The sequence below is a fragment of the Onychostoma macrolepis genome, chromosome 07 (genome assembly GCF_012432095.1).
Source record: "Onychostoma macrolepis isolate SWU-2019 chromosome 07, ASM1243209v1, whole genome shotgun sequence".
NCBI lineage: Eukaryota > Metazoa > Chordata > Actinopteri > Cypriniformes > Cyprinidae > Onychostoma > Onychostoma macrolepis.
This window is the reverse complement of record NC_081161.1, coordinates 40,557,303-40,584,011: the sequence shown is the minus strand read 5'-3', so window position 1 is coordinate 40,584,011 and position 26,709 is coordinate 40,557,303. Positions and strand designations below refer to the sequence as shown.

Below are 26,709 nucleotides of genomic sequence, written 5' to 3'. Positions count from 1 at the left end.
CTGAATTGAGTGGTTATTCATTTCATTACAATGACTATCAACTAATACAACTGCTCAAAATGCTACATAACTGTTGCATTACTCTTGAAGCATAGTTTTTATGGAAAATGATGAACAATATTAAATGTTTAGATTATGACAGTGAAGCAACTGAGGACTGAGTATGTTCAGGTATGATCAGTTTCAAGATGCCTGTTGGGAGAAAAAAAAAAAATCCCCCAAAATTCTATATAATTTTAGCAGTATTTATTTTTCCTACAATAAATGTCTTTTTAGAGGGTGATAGAGCTGGAAGCTGATGAAAACCATTCACATTTTTGGATGAGGCAGGCTTTAACCTGGCCATGATATGGAGGAGAGGTTGAGAGGGGACCAGAACAATGTAATGTGATCTAACGTAATGTTCCTATGATATTTCATAATAAATGAGTTTTTTGAACCAATGCTTTGGAAAATGCAAGGCTACTTTAAAGATATGAACACAATATGCAAAGTTTTAAACTTTGGACAGCCTGTGTTACAAATAATGACTGTTTTGAGTTTTGTGTCTAGTTTTGAAAAATGACATCAAGGTTCTGAAATTGGTGACAAAATGATTGTAAAAAATCGTATGCTGCTAATCGCTGGGGATGTAACCAAAAAGTACTGACCAAAAAGACCACGCGCAACAGAAAATGACTGAAATCAATTCAATTTTGCATAAAACCATTTCACTCTTTTTCTTTTTTACACATCTTGACAATTATCTTTAAATAAATCTGCATTTATGACATCAAAAAATGAGTGTCTAATTATTATTGATTACAGCATCATTTTGTTTCAATGTTAGTATCAGGGATATAATATTATTGTTTTTGTTAATATTTTGAATTGGATTTTATTTGTATGTTTTCTGTGTTCACTTTTATTTTTAGTTAAAGTTTTAGAAATTTAGTTGTGGTTTTGCATTTTTAGTTTCTTTAAATATGTCTGCATAGTATTTATTTATTAGTTGTTTACTTTGATTTAGTTATTTTAGTAGGCCTACTAAAATGCATTAAACGCAAGTTTATGTTATTTTAGTCATGTTTATTTTGAAGTAACTAAAACGTTTTTTTATGGTTTTAGTTTCGTTTCACTTTGACACAATGTTATTAAAATGTAAACGTTTCGCAAATGATGGTTTTCCCAGAAGCAGTTATGCAACACACAACACAAAAAGCAAAGTGTCTCATCGCAGCTGGGAAAATCCATGTCCAGCCCAGTCCGAGCCTTATAAAATGTCTCTAGCTGGGTGAAGACCTGATGTGTCTGAACTGAACGAACCTGAGAGGTAAGAGACTGACTGAACCAACCTCTTTCTTAATGCAAACATGTTAAGTTATAGAGGGTTTATCTATAGCTGCACTCTTATCTCTCTATGCACAGAGATCATTCTTTAGCTATGGAGATTTTAAACTTTTACTGTTTGTGGCATGGTTAATATTACAATTTGCTCACTGTTATATTTTTATGTGTTCAGCTCTGTAATCATGAAGCTTATTCTTGCTGTGCTGGTGCTGGTTTTGGTGGTCGAGACCCAGGCGCAATGGTACCGGTACCCAGGACAAGCCATTGGAGGTCACTTATTTTTACTTTTAATCTGCATTTACTCCTAAATCATGCACTCAGCTGAGTCGGTTCGCAGGCAGATTATAACCACCTCACTGTGTTTTGTAGGTGCAAGGGACATGCGGCGTGCTTACCGGGATATGTTGGAGGCCAACCATCAACACTCAGACAAGTATTTCCATGCACGCGGGAACTATGATGCTGCAAGAAGGGGCCCCGGAGGCAGATGGGCAGCCGAAGTGATCAGGTATGTCATCTGTGGCAGATTTGACATGATTTTATCCCTCAGAAGTTCATTTGAGCACTTATAGTGAGCAAGCAAATTTGCTTCCTCGCACTATATCATGCAACAGCAGCTCAATGTGCAATTATGGATGTTTTTGAGAATTTTGAATTATTATTAGTATTATTATTATTGTATGTTAATGTTTACATTTTAAGTGCATGGAAATTGCCTTAAATCACTAGTAAATCTTGTTCTGATGTGTGCAGTGATGCAAGAGAAGCTATGCAGATACTAACTCGCAGAGGTCATTCAGATTCTGAAGCTGACCAGGAAGCCAATCGCTGGGGACGTAACGGCGGTGACCCCAACCGCTACAGACCGGAAAAACTTCCCAAGAAGTACTGAAAAGAAGACCATCAGTGCAACTGAAAATGACTGAAATCATTTTTGCTCTAAAACTGCTTGATTCAATTTTACATAAAACCTTTTAACTCTTCCTTTTTACACCTTGACACTATCCTTAATTACATCTTCATTTATGACAACAAAAAAGCAATCTTTAAGTTTTAGCTTCATTCAGTCTATGTAACATGCTCTAGTGTCTGAATAAAGCAAGCAAATTCATTTGTAGTTGTGTGTGTTTTTAATACGTCCCTCATTGTTTATGTTGGAGCGCCACCAGCTGGTCACTCATGCACATTGATCCACAAAATGTCAATTAAAAAAAAAAAATTTAAATTAAAAAAATAAAAAAGCAAGAAAGTATAAAGAAAGATTGATTTTTAAAAAAATATATATAAATGTTTTTGACTTTGATAAACTGAAAATAAATCAGTGCTTTTGCTTTTGTGTGGAGGTTTTGCTGTTGTTTGCTCTCCCAAATGTTAAAACTGCTTGTTCTTGCAGTGTGAGGCAAAGAAAATATATTTGACATTTTATTATTAATTTGATTTATATGCTTCATATTACAACAAATAATACAACATTAAACACTAACAGATCTCCCTCTATAATAATATTGAGCAAAAAAACATGAAATAACACTTAATTTTAAAATTGTTACTCTCCTTTAACAGTCAGAAGCAAAGCATGCTGGGAACTAGAAATCTGCTGTAACTCATTCATACGTTCACATTTGGAACATGTATGAGCAATATACTCAAAGGATCAAACTTTAGGAATATTAGATGTGTTTTTGTCTTCAGTCAAGTCAAGTTGAGCTTTACTGTCATTCCGCTACATGCGGGGCATACAGTGGAACGAAATGTCGTGCCTCACAGGACCACGGTGCTACATAAATACAGGCATACAACAATGGAGTAAGACAATATAAACCTATACACAACTATCCTACTGATAGATTTTGACTATAAATATACTATCTATAAAAAGTACCTATACAAACTAAAAAATACAAACTATACAAACTATACGAATGCTTCAGATAAATACTGTACATGTGCAAGGAGAAACATTGAGTTCAAGCAGCTGGCTGGGGAACAGTGCAGGATGATTTGTAGTGCATGAGCATGTAAACATACATATATTACTGAGTTCTTTTTGTGGGATTTTGTGTACACACAGCAGTGTGTGTGAAAGTGACTAGTGCGCATAGAGGAGGAGAGTGTGCTACTACAGGTGGTTTGTACAGGCCCACTCACCTGTGTGTAGCACACTTCGAATTGCACGTTACATGTTACAGGAGGTAGGGGGTTTGTATGGGGGTTCAGAGAGGGGCGGGGTGATTTGAGTTCAGGGCTCTCACAGCCTGGGGGAAAAAGCTGTTGAGCAGTCTGGCAGAGCGGGCTCTGATGCTCCGGTACCGTCTTCCTGATGGTAGGAGCTGGAAGAGACTGTGGGAGGGGTGTGTGGAGTCCTTCACGATACTATTGGCTTTGCTGGAGCATCGTGTGAGGAAAATATCCAGGATGGAGGGAAGGGGCACCGATGATCCTTGCAGCGGTGTTCACTGTCCGCTGGAGGGTCTTGCGGTCTGCTGCAGTACAGTTCCGTACCAGACAGTGATGCAGCTGGTCAGCACACTCTCAATGGTGCCCCTGTAGAAAGTGGTGAGGATGGGTGGAGGAGACTTGCTCTTTTCAGCCGGCGGAGGAAGTGTAGGCGCTGTTGTGCCTTCTTGGAGAGTGACATGGTGTTGGTGGACCAGGTGAGATCCTCTGTGATGTGCACCCCCAGGAATTTAGTGCTGCTGACTCTCTCCACAGTCGAGCTGTCGATGGTCAGTGGGGGGTGATCAACGGAGTTTCTCCTGAAGTCCATCACAACCTCCTTTGTCTTACTCACATTGAGGGACAGGTTGTTAGTGCCACACCATTCAGCCAGCTGTGCCACTTCCTCTCTGTAGTGCGTTTCATCGTTGTTGCTGATGAGACCTACCACTGTTGTGTCATCAGCAAACTTGATGATGTGGTTGGAGCTGGACTTGGCAGTGCAGTCGTGGGTCAGCAGCGTGAAGAGCAGCGGGCTGAGCACACAGCCTTGTGGGGCACCTGTGTTCAGTGTGGTAGTGCTCGAGGTGTTGTGGCCGACACGGACTGACTGAGGTCTTCCGGTTAGAAAGTCCAGGATCCAATTGCAGAGGGAATTGTTAAGGCCCAGCAGGTTGAGTTTATTTATGAGCTGTTGTGGGATTATTGTGTTGAATGCTGAGCTGAAGTCAATGAACAGCATTCTAACATAAGTGTCTTTGTTTTCTAGGTGGGTAAGAGCCAGGTGGAGGGTGGAGGAAATTGCATTGTCCGTAGAGCGGTTCAGACGGTATGCAAACTGGAGCGGATCGAGTGTGTTGGGGAGGCTGGTTTTGATGTTGTGCATGACTAACCTCTCAAAGCACTTCATTATGATTGGAGTCAGTGCTATGGGACGGTAGTCATTTAGACAGGACACAGGTGATTTCTTTGGTACCGGTATGATTGTTGTGGAGTAAATATATTTGTATGTATCAATATATATAGCCATATTGTCAATGCATAGATAGATTGCGGTATACTGAAAAGTATAAGCACTGGTTTCCCAAATGTATTGTGTAATATACTGCATTATATTTTGCAGCATATTCCCATATATTTTTGTTGCGTAAGGGATGGAAATTCCAGATGCCTGTGCATAGCCAACACTTGTATATGTTACCACTCGCTTTCACTTTCACTTGGAAACTTTGGTAAAATCATTTTTATTCAAGTACTTGAATGCTCAAGTATATCAGACACAACAGCGTTAAAAAGCATAGGACTCTGCAAGGTGGGAATATATATATAAAAAAAAATATATCTAAAACAATTTTAAAAAATATATATATATATATATATACAGGTGCTGGTCATATAATTAGAATATCATCAAAAAGTTGATTTATTTCACTAATTCCATTCAAAAAGTAACTTGTATATTACATTCATTCATTACACACAGACTGATATATTTCAAATGTTTATTTCTTTTAATTTTGATGATTAGAGCTTACAGCTCATGAAAGTCAAAAATCAGTATCTCAAAATATTTGAATATTTACATTTGAGTTTGAATAAATGACCATCCCTACAGTATAAATTCTGGGTATCTCTTGTTCTTTGAAACCACAATAATGGGGAAGACTGCTGACTTGGCAATGATCCAGAAGACGAACATTGACACCCTCCACAAAGAGGGTAAGTCACAGAAGGTCATTACTGAAAGGTGTGGCTGTTTACAGAGTGCTGTATCAAAGCATATTAAATGCAAAGTTGACTGGAAGGAAGAATTTGGGTAGGAAAAGGTGCACAAGCAACAGGGATGACCGCAAGCTTGAGAATACAGTCAAGCAAAGCCGATTCAAACACTTGTGAGAGCTTCACAAGGAGAGAACTGAAGCTGGAGTCAGTGCATCAAGAGTCACCACGCTCAGACGTCTTCAGGAAAAGGGCTACCAAGCCACTTCTGAACCAGAGACAACGTCAGAAGCATCTTAACTGGGCTGTGGAGAAAAAGAACAGGACTGTTGCTCAGTGGTCCAAAGTCCTCTTTTCAGATGAAAGTAAATTTTGCATTTCATTTGGAAATCAAGGTCCCAGAGTCTGAAGGAAGAGTGGAGAGGCACAGAATCCATGTTGCTTAAAGTCCAGTGTTAAGTTTCCACAGTCAGTGATGATTTGGGCTGCCATGTCATCTGCTGGTGTTGGTCCACTGTGTTTTCTGATGTCCACAGTCAACGCAGCCATCTACCAGGAAATTTTAGAGCACTTCATGCTTCCTTCTGTTGACAAGCTTTATGGAGAGGCTGATTTCATTTTCCAGCAGGACTTTGCACCTGCCCACACTGCCAAAGGTACCAAAAGCTGGTTCAATGACCATAGTGTTACTGTGCTTGATTGGCCAGCAAACTCGCCTGACCTGAACCCCATAGAGAATCTATGGGGTATTGTCAAGAGGAAGATGAGAGACACCAGACCCAACAATGCAGATGAGCTAAAGGCCACTATCAGAGCAACCTGGGCTCTCATAACACCTGAGCAGTGCCACAGACTGATCGACTCCATGCCACGCCGCATTGCTGCAGTAATTCAGGCAAAAGGAGCCCCAACTAAGTATTGAGTGCTGTACATGCTCATACTTTTCATTTTCATACTTTTCAGTTGGCCAAGATTTCTAAAAATGCTTTCTTTGTATTGGTCTTAAGTAATATTCTAATATTTTGAGATACTGATTTTTGACTTTCATGAGCTGTAAGCTCTAATCATCAAAATTAAAAGAAATAAACATTTGAAATATATCAGTCTGTGTGTAATGAATGAATATAATATACAAGTTTCACTTTTTGAATGGAATTAGTGAAATAAATCTACTTTTTGATGATATTCTAATTATATGACCAGCACCTGTATACACACTGAACAAAATTATAAACGCAACATTTTTGTTTTTGCCCCCATTTTTCATGAGCTGAACTCAAAGATCTAAGACTTTTTCTATGTACACAAAAGGCCTGTTTCTCTCAAATATTGTTCACAAATCTGTCTAAATCTGTGTTAGTGAGCACTTCTCCTTTGCCGAGATACTCCATCCACCTCACAGGTGTGGCATATCAAGATGCTGATTAGACAGCATGATTATTGCACAGGTGTGCCTTAGGTTGGCCACAATAAAAGGCCACTCTAAAATGTGCAGTTTTACTGTATTGGGGGGGGTCCGAAAACCAGTCAGTATCTGGTGTGACCACCATTTGCCTCACGCAGTGCAACACATCTCCTTCGCATAGAGTTGATCAGGTTGTTGATTGTGGCCTGTGTAATGTTGGTCCACTCCTCTTCAATGGCTGTGCAAAGTTGCTAGATATTGGCAGGAACTGGAACACACTGTCGTATACGCCGATCCAGAGCATCCCAAACATGCTCAATGGGTGACACGTCCGGTGAGTATGCTGGCCATGCAAGAACTGGGATGTTTTCAGCTTCCAGGAATTGTGTACAGATCCTTGCAACATGGGGTCGTGTATTATCATGCTGCAACATGAGGTGATGGTCGTCACGGTATCCTCAAAGATCCTCAGGATCTCGCCACGGTATCTCTGTGCATTCAAAATGCCATCAATAAAATGCACCTGTGTTTGTTGTCCATAACATACGCCTGCCCATACCATAACCCCACCGCCACCATGGGCCACTCGATCCACAACGTTGACATCAGCAAACCGCTCACCCACACGACGCCATACACGCTGTCTGCCATCTGCCCTGTACAGTGAAAACTGGGATTCATCCGTGAAGAGAACAGCTCTCCAAAGCGCCAGACGCCATCGAATGTGAGCATTTGCCCACTCAAGTTGGTTACGGCGACGAACTGCAGTCAGGTCGAGACCCCGATGAGGACGACGAGCATGCAGATGAGCTTCCCTGAGACGGTTTCTGACAGTTTGTGCAGAAATTCTTTGGTTATGCAAACCGATTGTTGCAGCAGCTGTCCGGGTGGCTGGACTCAGATGATCTTGGAGGTGAAGATGCTGGATGTGGAGGTCCTGGGCTGGTGTGGTTACACGTGGTCTGCGGTTGTGAGGCAGGTTGAATGTACTGCCAAATTCTCTGAAACACCTTTGGAGACGGCTTATGGTAGAGAAATGAACATTCAATTCACGGGAAACAGCTCTGGTGGACATTCCTGCAGTCAGCATGCCAATTGCACGCGCCCTCAAAACTTGCGACATCTGTGGCATTGTGCTGTGTGCTGCACATTTTAGAGTGGCCTTTTATTATGGCCAGCCTGAGGCACACCTGTGCAATAATCATGCTGTCTAATCAGCATCTTGATATGCCACACCTGTGAGGTGGATGGAGTATCTCGGCAAAGGAGAAGTGCTCACTAACACAGATTTAGACAGATTTGTGAACAATATTTGAGAGAAACAGGCCTTTTGTGTACATAGGAAAAATCTTAGATCTTTGAGTTCAGCTGATGAAAATTGAGGGCAAAAACAAAAGTGTTGCGTTTATAATTTTGTTCAGTGTATTATATATATATATATATATATATATATATATATATATATATATATATATTATTTTTTTAAATTGTTTTAGATATATATTTTTTATATATATATCCCCACCTTGCAGAGTCCTATGCTTTTTAATGCTGTTGTGTCTGATATACTTGAGCATTCAAGTACTTGAATAAAAATGATTTTACCAAAGTTTCCAAGTGAAAGTGAAAGCGAGTGGTAACATATACAAGTGTTGGCTATGCGCAGGCATCTGGAATTTCCATCCCTTACGCAACAAAAATATATGGGAATATGCTGCAAAATATAATGCAATATATTACACAGTACATTTGGGAAACCAGTGCTTATACTTTTCAGTATACCGCAATCTATCTATGCATTGACAATATGGCTATATATATTGATACATACAAATATATTTATGAAGACAAAAACACATCTAATATTCCTAAAGTTTGATCCTTTGAGTATATTGCTCATACATGTTCCAAATGTGAACGTATGAATGAGTTACAGCAGATTTCTAGTTCCCAGCATGCTTTGCTTCTGACTGTTAAAGGAGAGTAACAATTTTAAAATTAAGTGTTATTTCATGTGTTTTTGCTCAATATTATTATAGGGGGAGATCTGTTAGTGTTTAATGTTGTATTATTTGTTGTAATATGAAGCATATATATCAAATTAATAATAAAATGTCAAATATATTTTCTTTGCCTCACACTGCAAGAACAAGCCGTTTTAACATTTGGGAGAGCAAACAACAGCAAAACCTCCACACAAAAGCAAAAGCACTGATTTATTTTCAGTTTATCAAAGTCAAAAACATTTTTTATTTTTTTTTTAATTGACATTTTGTGGATCAATGTGCATGAGTGACCAGCTGGTGGCGCTCCAACATAAACAATGAGGGACGTATTAAAAACACACACAACTACAAATGAATTTGCTTGCTTTATTCAGACACTAGAGCATGTTACATAGACTGAATGAAGCTAAAACTTAAAGATTGCTTTTTTGTTGTCATAAATGAAGATGTAATTAAGGATAGTGTCAAGGTGTAAAAAGGAAGAGTTAAACGGTTTTATGTAAAATTGAATCAAGCAGTTTTAGAGCAAAATGATTTCAGTCATTTTCAGTTGCACTGATGGTCTTCTTTTCAGTACTTCTTGGGAAGTTTTTCCGGTCTGTAGCGGTTGGGGTCACCGCCGTTACGTCCCCAGCGATTGGCTTCCTGGTCAGCTTCAGAATCTGAATGACCTCTGCGAGTTAGTATCTGCATAGCTTCTCTTGCATCACTGCACACATCAGAACAAGATTTACTAGTGATTTAAGGCAATTTCCATGCACTTAAAATGTAAACATTAACATACAATAATAATAATAATAATTCAAAATTCTCAAAAACATCCATAATTGCACATTGAGCTGCTGTTGCATGATATAGTGCGAGGAAGCAAATTTGCTTGCTCACTATAAGTGCTCAAATGAACTTCTGAGGAATAAAATCTTGTCAAATCTGCCACAGATGACATACCTGATCACTTGGCTGCCCATCTGCCTCCGGGGCCCCTTCTTGCAGCATCATAGTTCCCGCGTGCATGGAAATACTTGTCTGCGTGTTTATGGTTGGCCTCCTTCATATCCTGGTAAGCACGCCGCATGTCCTGTGCACCTACAAAACACAGTGAGGTGGTTATAATCTGCCTGCGAACCGACTCAGCTGAGTGCATGATTTAGGAGTAAATGCAGATTAAAAGGAAAAATAAGTGACCTCCAATGGCTTGTTCCGGGTACCGGTACCATTGCGCCTGGGTCTCGACCACCAAAACCAGCACCAGCACAGCAAGAATAAGCTTCATGATTACAGAGCTGAACACATAAAAATATAACAGTGAGCAAATTGTAATATTAGTAAAAGCTGTAACATGTTTGCATTAAGAAAGAGGTTGGTTCAGTCAGTCTCTTACCTCTCAGGTTCGTTCAGTTCAGACACATCAGGTCTTCACCCAGCTAGAGACATTTTATTAAAAAAATCATTTTTAGCAGTATTTGTTTTCCTACAATAAATGTCTTTTTAGAGGGTGATAGAGCTGGAACTTTGTATTCATCAAAAAACTCAAAAACCCAAAGTGATGCAACAATGCATAAAAAAAATAAAATAAAATAAAAAAGTGATTAATTTCTGCCATTACAGTTTTTTACAATCATTTTTGCACTAATAACACAAACGTCATGTCATTTTTAAAACACACTTTTTCCAAATGCTTGGATACAATACACATGAACCAAAAATCTTTTGTTCATTGAACTAAAATCACCGGTTCAAAACTTAACATCAAAGTATTACTATTTCAAAATGCAACTTGCGCATTACAACTGAATTGAGTGGTTATTCATTTCATTACAATGACTATCAATTAATACAACTGCTCAAAATGCTACATAACTGTTGCAATACTCTTGAAGCATAGTTTTTATGGAAAATGATGAACAATATTACAGTTTTTCTCGATCGCTAACACACAATTCATGAAACAATTCATCATTTTCTCACAACTATAAACACAATCTCTAAATTATACACCAACTTATACAAACCTCAAACTTCCAGTTCAAATCCAAATATTCTAATCAAAAACATATTATCTTAAGTCAAAATCAAACTTTGGCCTCAGATGATGCACAAACCTGCCGAATACACAGACTGCTCCACTGCCTAGAAAACACCAGTGAGATCAATTCAAAACACTGTTACCAAAACCTCCTTTTGGGAAATAGGAATCCTTTTGATAGTCAATGTCTGTTACAGTATAAAACATAAATAGAGTGGTGCAGATAGAGTAAAATTCTGCAATAAACTTTACAGTTTTTCTCGATCGCTAACACACAATTCATGAAACAATTCACCATTTTCTCACAACTATAAACACAATCTCAAAATTACACACCAACTTGTGCAAACTTCCAGGTCAAAATCAAATAGTTTAGTCAAAAACATTCTCTTTTGTCAGACTCAAACTTTGGCCACAGATGATACACAAACCTGTCAAATACTCAGACTACGTTCCTGTCTAGAAAACACTAGTGAGATCAATTCAAAACACTGTTACAAAAACCTCCTTTTGGGAAACAGGAATTCTTTTGCTAGTCAATGTCTGTTACAGTATAAAGCATAAATAAAGGGGTGCAGATACAGTAAAATTCAGCAATAAACTTTAAGAAAAGTTTACTTTCATTACACAACTGTAAAGAGATCTTACAGTTTTTTACAATCGCTAGGACACAGCTCTCAATACTAAAGTCACTTTTTCAAAACTCTTCACACATTTCTCCTAACCAACTTTCAGCTTGGCACAGCAGTTCATTCCACATTCGAAATGCACAACAACTATCAAAACACTTCATACATGTCTCAGACCAGCTCATTCTTTCATAACACTAGCAAGGGTTGTCATTTAACAAACACACTTGGTCATCTATAAAAGTAAGACCTAAAAAACACTAACAACAGGTGACATTAAACAATGTTTTCTTCTGTAAAAGAAGGACACCTACTTAGGACTACTGTTTACAGCAAACTATGTTACAGGAATGAATTAGACATGATGCTATATGTTTCAATATATAGAGTCCAGAATTTGTATATACATTTGTATACAGTATATTGTATTGTAGGAATCCTAATCAACTCTACGTACTGCATTTGGCCACAGATTCTCATCCACATCACATCGTATGTCATCTAGGGCAATACACCTAGGAAAGAATCTTTTGGCATGCCTGACCCATCCCTGGCAATCTTCTGCTGATACACTATATTTCCAAAAGTATTGTGTCACCCCCTTCTAATGAACAGGTTTGACTACTTTAGTAATTTTCATGAGTACAAATCTTAATTTTTAAGCATATAATGATATTTTAGGGAATTGTTTGCTTCTAATTTTAAAGCAACAGTTTGGACAGGACCCTTTTTTATTCTAACATGTCAATGTCTCTGTGTATAAGGCAAGGTTCAAAAATAAATGATTGATTTAGTCGGTGTGGAAGAACCTGAGTGGTCTGCGGAAAGCCAAGTCCTAATCCAAGCTGAACACCTCTGGTGTGACTTTAAATGCAGACCTTGAGCCTAAAACTCATCACTAAACACCAATGACTTGTACATACACTATATGGACAAAAGTATTGGGACACCCCCTTCTTTAGAACAGAAAAAGCACTTCCAAAACTGTGGCAACGAAGATGGAAACATAATTCATTTATTTAAAAATTGTATTTCCATCTCTGTTGCAACAGTTTTGGAAGTGTCTAAAATGACCGTGTCCCATATATACAAGTCATTGGTGTTTAGTGATGAATTGGCTGCACTTGCAGACCAGCCTCTCTCATTGAAAGACCATGATTTATTACATGATCAGTTATAGTTGCCCTGATCTCATCTGAGACTACAGCTCTTGATCTTCCTATTATTCTTCTTCCACCACGCATACGTCTTCCTCTTGCTCTTTCAGCCACTTCTCTATGTTCGGCTTGGTCCATGTTTACATCACAATGCAAATTATTCAATGCAAATATTTTTATAGATGATAATGAAATTATGTAAACGTGTAACACATGTAGGTCTTCAGCTACAAAAGGAATCACTTGTAGTTGGTCCAACGGTTTTGATGGCATTTCATTTTCTTTTTCTAAATATATTTTACTGTAATAAAATATTATTGTAGAAATGCAGAAAATTGCTGTTTTATTCAGTTTTGTATAATGTTATTGTTTTGAACTCAAGTTTAACAATTCTGAAAAGAGTATGTAAACGTGTGCAAACTGGGCTGTAGGTACACTGAGTTTTGACAGTTGTTGTGTCGAAATGAGAATAGAATTCATGGAATTTGAAAGAAGTAGTCAATAAATGCATGTTGTGCCAAAGCAATGAAAAATTATCCACAGTTTAGCTCACACAGACTGCTGTTGTGCTCACTGTGTGAAGAGTTTTGAAAAAGTGACTTTAGTATTGAGAAACGTGTCCTAGCGATTGTAAAAAACTTTATAGTAGATGAAAAGCACTAGAAGAGAAAAGTTCAAAGACCAAACAACTGAATATACAGTAAACACACTGGACTATACTGTCAGTTACTGTGAATGAATAAATACATTCATTCATTCATTCATTCAGCATCCTCAGCCAAATTGCATTACAGTATTGGTAGTATCCTTATTTGTTATAGCGGTTTCTTAGTCTTCTGAAAAAAGACTTCTCTGCCTCCCCTAGACAGACAACTCTCAGTTCTGCAAAAATAGAGTAGATGTAAAGACTACTTGGCTACAAATCAATTCAACAGTAATGAGTTTGAGGGTGTACAACATGTGCTACATTATTTACTGTACATAGAATAATGAAAGTTCTCTCATCTGAAGTACTGCTGCTATGTGCTGTAATTATATTGTATGTGTCAGTAGTATTGAAACCTTGTAGATGAGCCTGTAGGCCAACTTCCCTCACGGTCAGTCCATGCAGAAGAACATGGTCAACTATAGTGCTTTGTATTTCATCAGGAACAAACAACCTTTGACCTCATCCCTTTCATTTTTTCTTTTCTCCTCCTATTCCTCTTTGTCTCCCACTACCAGGATTCATTTTCCAAAACACATAATCACTTGTGCTCCTGTTCATATCATCCTGAGATTCTGACCTGTGTGTCATCAGTTTTGCTACTGAATGTTCACACATGGATAAACGTGCTGTTTGTGTTCATTTTTTGATGCTTGAGTTATTATATTGTGTGTTTGAGTTTTTTTAAATGAGAACATGGTTAAACTTGTGCAAAATGATGGTGTTTTTGTGTAGAGTTTTGCAGAAAACACTGAGCAAATTGGAACGTGTGTGAAAACAGGTGAAATGTGTTAAAAGTTTTGAGAAACGTGTCTTTGTTTTGAGAACTGTATGTATGGTTTGGAAAACTGGGCCAAATGAATCAGTTATAGTGTGTTAGCAATCGAGAAAAACTGTAAATGTTTAGATTATGACAGTGAAGCAGCTGAGGACTGAGTATGTTCAGGTATGATCAGTTTCAAGATGCCTGTTGTTGGGAGAAAAAAAATCCCCAAAAATCTATATCATTTTTAGCAGTATTTGTTTTTCCTACAATAAATGTCTTTTTAGAGGGTGATAGAGCTGGAACTTTGTATTCATCAAAAAACTCAAAAACCCAAAGTGATGCAACAATGAAAAAAAAAAATGAAAAAAAATAAAAAGTGATTCATTTCTGCCATTACAGTTTTTTACAATCATTTTTGCACTAATAACACAAACTTCATGTCATTTTTCAAAACTCTGAACACATAATTCACAACCGATGATCAAAATGCACATTTTTTAAAACACAACACTTTTTCCAAATGCTTGGATACAATACACATGAACCAAAAATCTTTTGTTCATTGAACTAAAGTCACCGGTTCAAAACTTAACATCAAAGTATTACTATTTCAAAATGCAACTCGCGCATTACAACTGAATTGAGTGGTTATTCATTTCATTACAATGACTATCAATTACAGTTTTTCTCAAATGCTAAAACACAAAAGCCAATCCTCTAAACCAAATGACCAGTTGTCTAAACACATTTACTAAATCTAGCCATCATTTTCCAATATCATAAACACATTTCACATGAAGACACAATTCACAAAACACAATCCTCCGTTCTCATAAATCTTAACACATTTTTCCTTGCTAAAACACAAGTTGCAAAAGAACTCTGCTCATATTCTCAAATGAAAGCTCATGTGATGCAAAATGCTTGCCACAGTCAGCAATATTTGAACACAATGAACACACCTGGCGTCAGTCATTACACACAACGACTCAAAATTGAAGACACTTGTTGCTAATGCTGTGACCACATGTATAAAAGCAAGTTCAGAGTGCACAGTTTGCTGAAGATTCCAAACAAACACAATGGATGAAGGCAGAGTCAGGGGAAGAGGAATTCAAGTCAGAGGAGGGAGAAGAGCTGGCCATGGAAGAAGAGGAGCAGGCCAACAAGGGAGAGGAGAAGGTCCAGGAGGGAGAGCAAGACAACCTCGCACCATCATTACGGACGAGATGCGAGCAACAGTCATTGACCATGTCATTGTCCATGGCATGACAATGGCTGAAGCAGGACTAAGAGTCCGTCCAAACCTGAGTAGGTTCACCGTGGCCACCATTATCAGGGCATTCAGACAACACAACAGGTATTGTACTCTATTACTTTCTTTGTCACAATACAATTTTACAAGCCTGTGAAAGTAGTCTATTGGTTTCAAATCAGTTGTTACTGTATTGTAAAACATGTCAATTGACAACACATGTTTCTTTCTTTAGAGTTGAAAGAATGCCACATAGAGGTGGGAGGGTTGCCATATTTACAGCGGCACAAGAAACCCTCATTGTGGATATGGTTCGTGAGAACAACCTCCATCAGACTCCGGGAGATCAGAGACAAAGTCATTGCCGATAATGTCAACTTTGAGAGCATTGATGTCAGCTTGGCCACAATAGACCGAGTTCTCCGGCGCCAAAAGATGCGGATGAAACGGGTCTATAGGGTTCCCTTTGAGCGCAACTCTGCGTGACACAAAGACCTACGTTACGAGTATGTGCAAGTAAGTATACATCCACGTTCACAGTACAGTTAGTGGACATACTGTGTTGCTCAGTGGCCTACATTACTTCTGGACAATACTGTGCTACCTGATTGACTGTTGTTCTGAACACCTGTGCACTTTCACATTTTCACAGAGGATATTACAGTTGGACGCGATGGCCAGACCTCATGAGTACATCTTCCTGGATGAGGCTGGCTTCAACCTGCAGAAACGAAGGCAAAGAGGCCGTAACATCATTGGCCAAAGAGCCATCACTGAGGTTCCTGGCCAACGGGGGGGTAATTCTGCCATTACAGTTTTTTTTTTTACAATCATTTTTTCACTAATAACAGGAACTTCATGTCATTTTTCAAAACTCTAGACACATAATTCACAACCGATGATCAAAATACACATTTTTTAAAACACAACACTTTTTGCTTGGATACAATACACATGAGCCAAAAATCTTTTGTTCATTGAACTAAAGTCACCGGTTCAAAACTTAACATCAAAGTATTACTATTTCAAAATGCAACTTATGCATTACATCTGAATTGAGTGGTTATTCATTTCATTACAATGACTATCAACTAATACAACTGCTCAAAATGCTACATAACTGTTGCATTACTCTTGAAGCATAGTTTTTATGGAAAATGATGAACAATGTTAAATGTTTAGATTATGACAGTGAAGCAACTGAGGACTGAGTATGTTCAGGTATGATCAGTTTCAAGATGCCTGTTGGGAGAAAAAAAAAAAATCCCCCAAAATTCTATATAATTTTAGCAGTATTTATTTTTCCTACAATAAATGTCTTTTTAGAGGGTGATAGAGCTGGAAGCTGATGAAAACCATTCACATTTTTGGATGAGGCGGGCTTTAACCTGGCCATGATATGGAGGAGAGGTTGAGAGGGGACCAGAACAATGTAATGTGATCTAAAGTAATGTTCCTATGATATTTCATAATAAATGAGTTTTTTGAACCAATGCTTTGGAAAATGCAAGGCTACTTTAAAGATATGAACACAATATGCAAAGTTTTAAACATTGGACCGCCTGTGTTACAAATAATGACTGTTTTGAGTTTTGTGTCTAGTTTTGAAAAATGACATCAAGGTTCTGAAATTGGTGACAAAATGATTGTAAAAAATCGTATGCTGCTAATCGCTGGGGATGTAACCAAAAAGTACTGACCAAAAAAAGACCACCGGCGCAACAGAAAATGACTGAAATCAATTCAATTTTGCATAAAACCATTTCACTCTTTTTCTTTTTTACACATCTTGACAATTATCTTTAAATAAATCTGCATTTATGACATCAAAAAATGAGTGTCTAATTATTATTGATTACAGCATCATTTTGTTTCAATGTTAGTATCAGGGATATAATATTATTGTTTTTGTTAATATTTTGAATTGGATTTTATTTGTATGTTTTCTGTGTTCACTTTTATTTTTAGTTAAAGTTTTAGAAATTTAGTTGTGGTTTTGCATTTTTAGTTTCTTTAAATATGTCTGCATAGTATTTATTCATTTATTTATTAGTTGTTTACTTTGATTTAGTTATTTTAGTAGGCCTACTAAAATGCATTAAACGCAAGTTTATGTTATTTTAGTCATGTTTATTTTGAAGTAACTAAAACGTTTTTTTATGGTTTTAGTTTCGTTTCACTTTGACACAATGTTATTAAAATATAAACGTTTCACAAATGATGGTTTTCCCAGAAGCAGTTATGCAACACACAACACAAAAAGCAAAGTGTCTCATCGCAGCTGGGAAAATCCATGTCCAGCCCAGTCCGAGCCTTATAAAATGTCTCTAGCTGGGTGAAGACCTGATGTGTCTGAACTGAACGAACCTGAGAGGTAAGAGACTGACTGAACCAACCTCTTTCTTAATGCAAACATGTTACAGCTTTTACTAATATTACAATTTTCTCACTGTTATATTTTTATGTGTTCAGCTCTGTAATCATGAAGCTTATTCTTGCTGTGCTGGTGCTGGTTTTGGTGGTCGAGACCCAGGCGCAATGGTACCGGTACCCAGGACAAGCCATTGGAGGTCACTTATTTTTGCATTTACTCTTTAAGTCATGCACTCACACTGTAAAAAAAAAAAATAAAAGTTGAGCCAACTTAAAATTTTAAGGCAACCAGCTTCAGCAGATTTTTGAGTTTTCTCAACTTATTTTTGTGGGAGATTCTCAAATTTTTATTGTATAAACTTGATGAAGCTGGTTGCCTTAATTTTAAGTTGGCTTTTTTTTTTTACAACGGAGTTGGTATGCAGGCAGATTTTAACCATCTCACTGTGTTTTGTAGGTGCAAAGGACATGTGGCGTGCTTACCGGGATATGAGGCAGGCCAACTGGAAACACTCAGACAAGTATTTCCATGCACGCGGGAACTATGATGCTGCAAGAAGGGGCCCCGGAGGCAGATGGGCAGCCGAAGTGATCAGGTATGTCAGATTTGACATGATTTTATTCCTTAGAGATTCATTTGAGCATTTATACTGAGCAAGAATGATTGCTCCCTTGCACTATAATGAAACAGCAGCTCAATGTGCTATTATGAGTGTTTAAATTATTTTTGAGAATTTTGAATTGCAATGTAGTTAAATTACTGTTCTGATATGTGCAGTAATGCAAGAGAGGGTGTGCAAGGACTGGGTAATTCAGGCCGAGGTAAAGCGGATTCTGAAGCTGACCAGAGAGCCAATCGCTGGGGACGTAACGGTGGTGACCCCAACCGCTACAGACCGAATGGCCTTCCCAATAAGTACTGAAAAGAAGATCATCAGTGCAAAAGAAAATGACTGAAATCATTTTGTTGTAATACTGATGATTCAATTTTGCATTAAAAAACATTTCACTTTTTTTTTTTACTACATCTTGACAATTATCTTTAATTAAATATGCATTTATGACATGAAAAATGCAATCTTTAAGTTTTAGCATCATTCAGTCTATGTAACACACTGTAGTGTCTGAATAAAGAAAACAACTTCATTTGTTCTTTGTGTGTCTGTTTTCATTACCAGCTGGTCACTCGAGCACATTGTCTTTATCTACCAACATCTTTGTCTTGACTGGACATCTGCATTTATTTCATTAAAAAGGCAGAGCCTCGTTTTATCAAGAATATTGATTACTTGCACTGCATTTCTGTTCAAAAACTTTATACTAAACTTTGAGAGGATCTTTATCTAGGCTATCTGATCCTCTATAAACCGAAGCTCACTTCACTGCAGTGACAGTTTATCCATCCAAACACTATATCTGCATCTCCGTTCCTTCTGTTTTGCTGTAGTTGTAGGTTGTAGGTAGGTTGGTAGGATTACACGATAACATCAGATTAAATATCAGATTAAACAATTTCAACCGTTTGTATATGTCTATTTTCATTCACCTCACTTATTTTGGTTTATGATGGAGCGCCACCGGCTGTTCCCCCAAGCACACTGATCCTCAAACTGTCAATGAAAAAAAAAAAAGATAAATAATGATTTCTGCACAAAATAAACTAAAAAAGATTAATTGTACATAGACATTATAGCACAGACTAATTTGTATCTCTGCAGTAGGCTAAATGCTAAAATTTGGTAACGTATTCCAAAGTTTTAAGTTAAATGCTTCATATTTTACAATATATATATATATATATATATATATATGTGTGTGTATATATATATTTTTTAATTATTGTTTTATATATATATATATATATATATATATATATATATATATATCCCCACCTTGCTGAGTCCAATGCTTTTTAATGTTGTTGTGTCTGATGCACTTGAGCATTCAAGTACTTGAATAAAAATGATTTTACCAAAGTTTCCAAGTGAAAGTGAAAGCGAGTGGTAACATATACAAGTGTTGGCTATGCGCAGGCATCTGGAATTTACATCCCTTACGCAACAAAAATATATGGGAATATGCTGCAAAATATAATGCAATATATTACACAGTACATTTGGGAAACCAGTGCTTATACTTTTCAGTATACCGCAATCTATCTATGCATTGACAATATGGCTATATATATTGATACATACAAATATATTTATGAAGACAAAAACACATCTAATATTCCTAAAGTTTGATCCTTTGAGTATATTGCTCATACATGTTCCAAATGTGAACGTATGAATGAGTTACAGCAGATTTCTAGTTCCCAGCATGCTTTGCTTCTGACTGTTAAAGGAGAGTAACAATTTTAAAATTAAGTGTTATTTCATGTTTTTGCTCAATATTATTATAGGGGAGATCTGTTAGTGTTTAATGTTGTATTATTTGTTGTAATATGAAGCATATATATCAAATTAATAATAAAATGTCAAATATATTTTCTTTGCCTCACACTGCAAGAACAAGCCGTTTTAACATTTGGGAGAGCAAACAACAGCAAAACCTCCACACAAAAGCAAAAGCACTGATTTATTTTCAGTTTATCAAAGTCAAAAACATTTTTTATTTTTTTTTTAATTGACATTTTGTGGATCAATGTGCATGAGTGACCAGCTGGTGGCGCTCCAACATAAACAATGAGGGACGTATTAAAAACACACACAACTACAAATGAATTTGCTTGCTTTATTCAGACACTAGAGCATGTTACATAGACTGAATGAAGCTACAACTTAAAGATTGCTTTTTTGTTGTCATAAATGAAGATGTAATTAAGGATAGTGTCAAGGTGTAAAAAGGAAGAGTTAAACGGTTTTATGTAAAATTGAATCAAGCAGTTTTAGAGCAAAAATGATTTCAGTCATTTTCAGTTGCACTGATGGTCTTCTTTTCAGTACTTCTTGGGAAGTTTTTCCGGTCTGTAGTGGTTGGGGTCACCGCCGTTACGTCCCCAGCGATTGGCTTCCTGGTCAGCTTCAGAATCTGAATGACCTCTGCGAGTTAGTATCTGCATAGCTTCTCTTGCATCACTGCACACATCAGAACAAGATTTACTAGTGATTTAAGGCAATTTCCATGCACTTAAAATGTAAACATTAACATACAATAATAATAATAATAATTCAAAATTCTCAAAAACATCCATAATTGCACATTGAGCTGCTGTTGCATGATATAGTGCGAGGAAGCAAATTTGCTTGCTCACTATAAGTGCTCAAATGAACTTCTGAGGGATAAAATCATGTCAAATCTGCCACAGATTACATACCTGATCACTTCGGCTGCCCATCTGCCTCCGGGGCCCCTACTTGCAGCATCATAGTTCCCGCGTGCATGGAAATACTTGTCTGAGTGTTTATGGTTGGCCTCCAACATATCCTGGTAAGCACGCCGCATGTCCCTTGCACCTACAAAACACAGTGAGGTGGTTATAATCTGCCTGCGAACCGACTCAGCTGAGTGCATGATTTAGGAGTAAATGCAGATTAAAAGTAAGTGACCTTCAATGGCTTGTTCTGGGTACCGGTACCATTGCGCCTGGGTCTCGACCACCAAAACCAGCACCAGCACAGCAAGAATAAGCTTCATGATTACAGAGCTGAACACATAAAAATATAACAGTGAGCAAATTGTAATATTAGTAAAAGCTGTAACATGTTTGCATTAAGAAAGAGGTTGGTTCAGTCAGTCTCTTACCTCTCAGGTTCGTTCAGTTCAGACACATCAGGTCTTCACCCAGCTAGAGACATTTTATAAGGCTCGGACTGGGCTGGACACCAACTGGAGAGATGGTTATGACCAGATTGTTTTATAAGGTAATAAATTAATAGCTACAAATTCAGACTCTTGCACTATCAAGCACGCAACTCACATGTTTAGTTTCTAGTTACAACCCCCTCCCCCTCCCCCTCAAACAAGAACTATCATGACCAAGCAATAAAATAAAAAGGCCAGCAGCCAACTTTACTGATGCAGAGCATTATGTAACTGAATAATACGTTTGGCATACAGCTTATCCAAAGTGACTTTAAGTTTACACATCACATCATGCATTTTGTGAAATAAATTGTTGACTGGCACCTCTGAGACTGATTCACTGTGTTGGCCACAGTGTGTGTTTCCAATTCCCAAATGATAAAAATGATTGTTCTTGGAGTGTCCATGGAAATTCCAGATGCCTGCACATGCAGCCAATGTTTGCAAACCAGATGTGTGTATATGGTGTTACCACTCACACTTTCACTTGAAAACTTTGGTAAAAATATTTTTTTTACTTACAATACTTACTCACTGACATAAGTTTGAATGCACAAGTACTTCAGATACAACAGAATTAAACAACATAGGATGCTGCAAGGTGGTAATATATATATGTATATATATATATATATATATATATATATACAGTGCTGTCAAACGGTTAATCACGATTAATCACATCCAAAATAAAAGTTTTTGTTTACATAATATATGTGTATACTGTGTATATTTATTATGTATATATAAATACAATCACATGCATGTATATATTTATGAAAAATATGTTGTTTATATATATTTTTTGTTTATTATAAGAATATAAATATATACATGCAAATACACATAAATATATACTGTATATGTGTGCATTTATATACATAATAAATATACACATTACACATACATATATTATGTAAACAAAAATGTTTATTTTGGATGCCATTAATCACGATTAATTGTTTGACAGCACTAATATACACGTATATATATTTACAAGCATTTATATATATGTGTGTGTGTGTGTGTGTGTATACACTATATTGTCAAAAGTATTGGGTCACCCTTTTCTAATGAACAGGTTTGACTACTTTAGTCATTTCCATGAGTACAAATTTTAATGTTTAAGCATATAATGATATTCTAGGGAATTGTGTGCTTCTAATTTTAAAGCAACAGTTTGGACAGGACCCTTTTCTATTCTAACATGACAATGCCTCTGTGTATAAGGCAAGGTTCAAAAAGAAATTATTGATTGAGTCAGTGTGGAAGAACTTGACTGGTCTGCAGAAAGCCAAGTCCTAATCCAAGCTGAACACCTCTGGTGTGACTTTAAATGCAGATCTTGAGCCAAAAACTCTTTAACAAACACCAATGACTTGTACATATGGGTACAGTCATTTTAGACACTTCCAAAACTGTTGCAACAGAGATGAAAATACAATTTTTAAATACTTGAATTATGTTTCCATCTTTGTTGCCACAGTTTTGGAAGTGCCTTTTTCTGTTCTAAAGAAGGGGGTGTCCCAATACGTTTGTCCATATAGTGTATGTACAAGTCATTGGTGTCATTGGTAAAAAAATAATAAAAAAAACTATATACACACACTCTGGTGTGCAAGTGTTGACTACATGTGCAGGCATCTGGAATTTCCATGTCCTGGGATGATTTAGGCGTCACACTGCAAGAAAACCAGATTTAACATTTAGGAGAGCAAACAACTGCAAAAACTCCACACAAAAGCAAAATACTGAAATTATTCTCACACATTGTGGCCAAAACGGTGAATCAGTCAATGATGCCATTTAATCTAAAATTACATTGTATTACACACCTACAATGGCACAAGAAACATCAAGGTTTAATTCCAAGGGAAAGCATGACCCGATAAAATGTGTAAACCTGAAGTCGCTTTAAATGAAGTATATATGCCAAATGCATTAAAAAATTAATTACTAATAGTTTCAGACATAAACTGTCGAAAACCATAAACCATTATGAAATGATTTGCATCAGTTAAGGTGGATGACCTTTTTTTTGCACACTTCCGATCTTGATTAGACAAGAAAGTAAATAGAAAGAAAGTAAAGTGTCTCGAAGACATCTGACTTCCCAGAAACAGTTGTGTAACAGTGGAATCAGCCCAAAGAACCAAAATATTAATGGCACGTCACAACTGGGAAACTCCGTGTCCAATCACGTCCAAGCTAATGATTTAAGCTTCGGAAAAAACCTGACTCAGCCAAAAGACAGAGGTGAGATACTGCCTTAACATCACAATGTAAGAATGCTGTGCTTAAGTAGTTTGTTTACACTCTTTACTTGCTAAAATCCCATTCAATCTATTGTAATAAGAGGAATATTTCAAAGAACAGTTCACCCAAAAATGAATATTTGCTCAATTCTACTCACTTTCAGGCCATCCAAGATGTAGATGAGTTTGTTTCTTCAACGGATTTGGAGAAATTTAGCATTGCATCACTTGCTCACCAGTGTATTCTCTGCAGTGAATGGGTGCCGTCAGAAAGAGTCCAAACATCACGTTAATCCACATGACTTCAGTCCATCAATTAATGTCGTGAAGCGAAAATATGCACGCTTGTAAGAAAAAATCCATCATTAAGGCTTTTTACCTTTAAACGGTCACTTCTGGCCAAAATATATCTCCATAATGTGAAAAAGTCCATCCTCTGTTGTCCTCTCACCCACATATTTGTTTAGAAGTGTTTTTACTCGTTTAGAACGGTGCATATTTCTCTTCTGATTCATAAAACATTTTCACTGAAAAAATAAATATTATGGACGCAGGAAGCACACAGCTTTTCGTTTCACAAGTTGTTTTTTGTCACCAATATTCAAAATGTGTGCATTTACAGACAACTGATTTTAGGCCTTCAACCAACACTTTCATTCAGAAATACAGGCAGAAATTGAGTGGCATCGGCATAGCAGAGAATAACAATGTCTAATTATCTAAGTGATATGGTATTTACCTCAATAATAACGAGTCGTTACGAACAGTATGCCTACATTTTCACTTCCCGAACAAAGGTTTGAACATGACTGACAACATTCATAAGAGTGTCTCCAGGTAAGCCAGGTAATTAAACTCCTGCCATTTTCAAATTACACAGAAAAGGGAGAAAGTATTAAAAAGCTCAATTTAAAGTATTCACAACTTTCAAACAAATGACCACGAGTGCAGTTATCCGTGGGCTCTTGGGTGCGATCATGGAGTACAGATTCCCATCGCTCATCCTCTTCCACATTAAAAGCATCATTTGAACATTCTGAAATGACCAAAGAAGCAGAAATCATTTTGTAATAAACTTTATTTTGGTCCCGAGGAGACAGATTAGTCAAAGAGTCCGAATCCCATGTCATCTTCGGATTCTTCAGACTCCTCTTTCTTCTCTTCTTTCTTCTCCTCCGCTGCAGGAAAAAGAAAAGGAATAGACATTAACGTTACAGGACCTACAGGAAACCAATCAACAGTTCACAATTATATATCTATCACAATTATATATCAATTTCTATTCTAACATGACAAGGCCTCTGTGTATAAGGCAAGGTTCAAAAAGAAATTATTGATTGAGTCAGTGTGGAAGAACTTGACTGGTCTGCAGAAAGCCAAGTCCTAATCCAAGCTGAACACCTCTGGTGTGACTTTAAATGCAGATCTTGAGCCAAAAACTCTTTAACAAACACCAATGACTTGTACATATGGGTACAGTCATTTTAGACACTTCCAAAACTGTTGCAACAGAGATGGAAATACAATTTTTAAATACTTGAATTATGTTTCCATCTTTGTTGCCACAGTTTTGGAAGTGCCTTTTTCTGTTCTAAAGAAGGGGGTGTCCCAATACGTTTGTCCATATAGTGTATGTACAAGTCATTGGTGTCATTGGTAAAAAAATAATAAAAAAAACTATATACACACACTCTGGTGTGCAAGTGTTGACTACATGTGCAGGCATCTGGAATTTCCATGTCCTGGGATGATTTAGGCGTCACACTGCAAGAAAACCAGATTTAACATTTAGGAGAGCAAACAACTGCAAAAACTCCACACAAAAGCAAAATACTGAAATTATTCTCACACATTGTGGCCAAAACGGTGAATCAGTCAATGATGCCATTTAATCTAAAATTACATTGTATTACACACCTACAATGGCACAAGAAACATCAAGGTTTAATTCCAAGGGAAAGCATGACCCGATAAAATGTGTAAATCTGAAGTCGCTTCAAATGAAGTATATATGCCAAATGCATTAAAAAAATAATTACTAATAGTTTCAGACATAAACTGTCGAAAACCATAAACCATTATGAAATGATTTGCATCAGTTAAGGTGGATGACCTTTTTTTTTGCACACTTCCGATCTTGATTAGACAAGAAAGTAAATAGAAAGAAAGTAAAGTGTCTCGAAGACATCTGACTTCCCAGAAACAGTTGTGTAACAGTGGAATCAGCCCAAAGAACCAAAATATTAATGGCACGTCACAACTGGGAAACTCCGTGTCCAATCACGTCCAAGCTAATGATTTAAGCTTCGGAAAAAACCTGACTCAGCCAAAAGACAGAGGTGAGATACTGCCTTAACATCACAATGTAAGAATGCTGTGCTTAAGTAGTTTGTTTACACTCTTTACTTGCTAAAATCCCATTCAATCTATTGTAATAAGAGGAATATTTCAAAGAACAGTTCACCCAAAAATGAATATTTGCTCAATTCTACTCACTTTCAGGCCATCCAAGATGTAGATGAGTTTGTTTCTTCAACGGATTTGGAGAAATTTAGCATTGCATCACTTGCTCACCAGTGTATTCTCTGCAGTGAATGGGTGCCGTCAGAAAGAGTCCAAACATCACGTTAATCCACATGACTTCAGTCCATCAATTAATGTCGTGAAGCGAAAATATGCACGCTTGTAAGAAAAAATCCATCATTAAGGCTTTTTACCTTTAAACGGTCACTTCTGGCCAAAATATATCTCCATAATGTGAAAAAGTCCATCCTCTGTTGTCCTCTCACCCACATATTTGTTTAGAAGTGTTTTACTCGTTTAGAACGGTGCATATTTCT

At 37.0% G+C, this 26,709-nt stretch overlaps 3 protein-coding genes, 2 long non-coding RNA genes and 1 pseudogene across 5 annotated transcripts; 3 read left to right on the top strand and 3 right to left on the bottom strand.

The window, feature by feature from the left end:
- Nucleotides 1-1,212: 1,212 nt before the first annotated feature.
- LOC131544722 (serum amyloid A-5 protein-like) lies at nucleotides 1,213-2,440 on the top strand. Its single transcript, XM_058783128.1, has 4 exons — nucleotides 1,213-1,312; nucleotides 1,502-1,599; nucleotides 1,699-1,837; nucleotides 2,083-2,440. Exons 2-4 carry the CDS (start codon nucleotides 1,512-1,514, stop codon nucleotides 2,219-2,221), a joined length of 366 nt encoding a protein of 121 aa, XP_058639111.1. The 5' UTR covers nucleotides 1,213-1,312; nucleotides 1,502-1,511; the 3' UTR covers nucleotides 2,222-2,440.
- Nucleotides 2,441-8,970: 6,530 nt separating this feature from the next.
- On the bottom strand, nucleotides 8,971-10,334 carry LOC131544725 (serum amyloid A-5 protein-like; annotated as a pseudogene).
- Nucleotides 10,335-15,222: 4,888 nt separating this feature from the next.
- On the top strand, nucleotides 15,223-16,279 carry LOC131544727 (uncharacterized). Its single transcript, XR_009272208.1, has 3 exons — nucleotides 15,223-15,539; nucleotides 15,670-15,950; nucleotides 16,087-16,279. It is a non-coding gene; the product is annotated as an uncharacterized LOC131544727 (long non-coding RNA).
- A 1,388-nt stretch (nucleotides 16,280-17,667) lies between these two features.
- LOC131544721 (serum amyloid A-5 protein-like) lies at nucleotides 17,668-18,953 on the top strand. Its single transcript, XM_058783127.1, has 4 exons — nucleotides 17,668-17,808; nucleotides 17,907-18,004; nucleotides 18,265-18,403; nucleotides 18,586-18,953. Exons 2-4 carry the CDS (start codon nucleotides 17,917-17,919, stop codon nucleotides 18,728-18,730), a joined length of 372 nt encoding a protein of 123 aa, XP_058639110.1. The 5' UTR covers nucleotides 17,668-17,808; nucleotides 17,907-17,916; the 3' UTR covers nucleotides 18,731-18,953.
- Nucleotides 18,954-20,529: 1,576 nt separating this feature from the next.
- LOC131544724 (serum amyloid A-5 protein-like) lies at nucleotides 20,530-21,626 on the bottom strand. The gene is made up of 4 exons (XM_058783129.1): nucleotides 21,555-21,626; nucleotides 21,359-21,456; nucleotides 21,127-21,265; nucleotides 20,530-20,887 (listed from the first exon to the last, which is right to left on the bottom strand). The coding sequence occupies exons 2-4, from the start codon at nucleotides 21,444-21,446 to the stop codon at nucleotides 20,749-20,751; spliced, it is 366 nt and encodes a 121-aa protein (XP_058639112.1). The 5' UTR covers nucleotides 21,447-21,456; nucleotides 21,555-21,626; the 3' UTR covers nucleotides 20,530-20,748.
- Nucleotides 21,627-24,929: 3,303 nt separating this feature from the next.
- Nucleotides 24,930-26,646, bottom strand: LOC131544726 (uncharacterized). Its single transcript, XR_009272207.1, has 3 exons — nucleotides 26,366-26,646; nucleotides 25,559-25,633; nucleotides 24,930-25,047 (listed from the first exon to the last, which is right to left on the bottom strand). It is a non-coding gene; the product is annotated as an uncharacterized LOC131544726 (long non-coding RNA).
- Between the last annotated feature and the right edge of the window lie 63 nt (nucleotides 26,647-26,709).

What these genes read in the sequence shown, in the direction of transcription:
- LOC131544722 (XM_058783128.1), top strand. Translation starts at nt 1,512, where the DNA reads ATGAAGCTTATTCTTGCTGTGCTGGTGCTGGTTTTGGTGGTCGAGACC. An exon ending in CCCAGGACAAGCCATTGGAG is followed by an intron (nt 1,600 to 1,698) that starts GTCACTTATTTT and finishes TGTGTTTTGTAG; the next exon opens with GTGCAAGGGACATGCGGCGT. An exon ending in TGGGCAGCCGAAGTGATCAG is followed by an intron (nt 1,838 to 2,082) that starts GTATGTCATCTG and finishes TGATGTGTGCAG; the next exon opens with TGATGCAAGAGAAGCTATGC.
- LOC131544721 (XM_058783127.1), top strand. Translation starts at nt 17,917, where the DNA reads ATGAAGCTTATTCTTGCTGTGCTGGTGCTGGTTTTGGTGGTCGAGACC. An exon ending in CCCAGGACAAGCCATTGGAG is followed by an intron (nt 18,005 to 18,264) that starts GTCACTTATTTT and finishes TGTGTTTTGTAG; the next exon opens with GTGCAAAGGACATGTGGCGT. An exon ending in TGGGCAGCCGAAGTGATCAG is followed by an intron (nt 18,404 to 18,585) that starts GTATGTCAGATT and finishes TGATATGTGCAG; the next exon opens with TAATGCAAGAGAGGGTGTGC.
- LOC131544724 (XM_058783129.1), bottom strand. Translation starts at nt 21,446, where the DNA reads ATGAAGCTTATTCTTGCTGTGCTGGTGCTGGTTTTGGTGGTCGAGACC. An exon ending in CCCAGAACAAGCCATTGAAG is followed by an intron (nt 21,266 to 21,358) that starts GTCACTTACTTT and finishes TGTGTTTTGTAG; the next exon opens with GTGCAAGGGACATGCGGCGT. An exon ending in TGGGCAGCCGAAGTGATCAG is followed by an intron (nt 20,888 to 21,126) that starts GTATGTAATCTG and finishes TGATGTGTGCAG; the next exon opens with TGATGCAAGAGAAGCTATGC.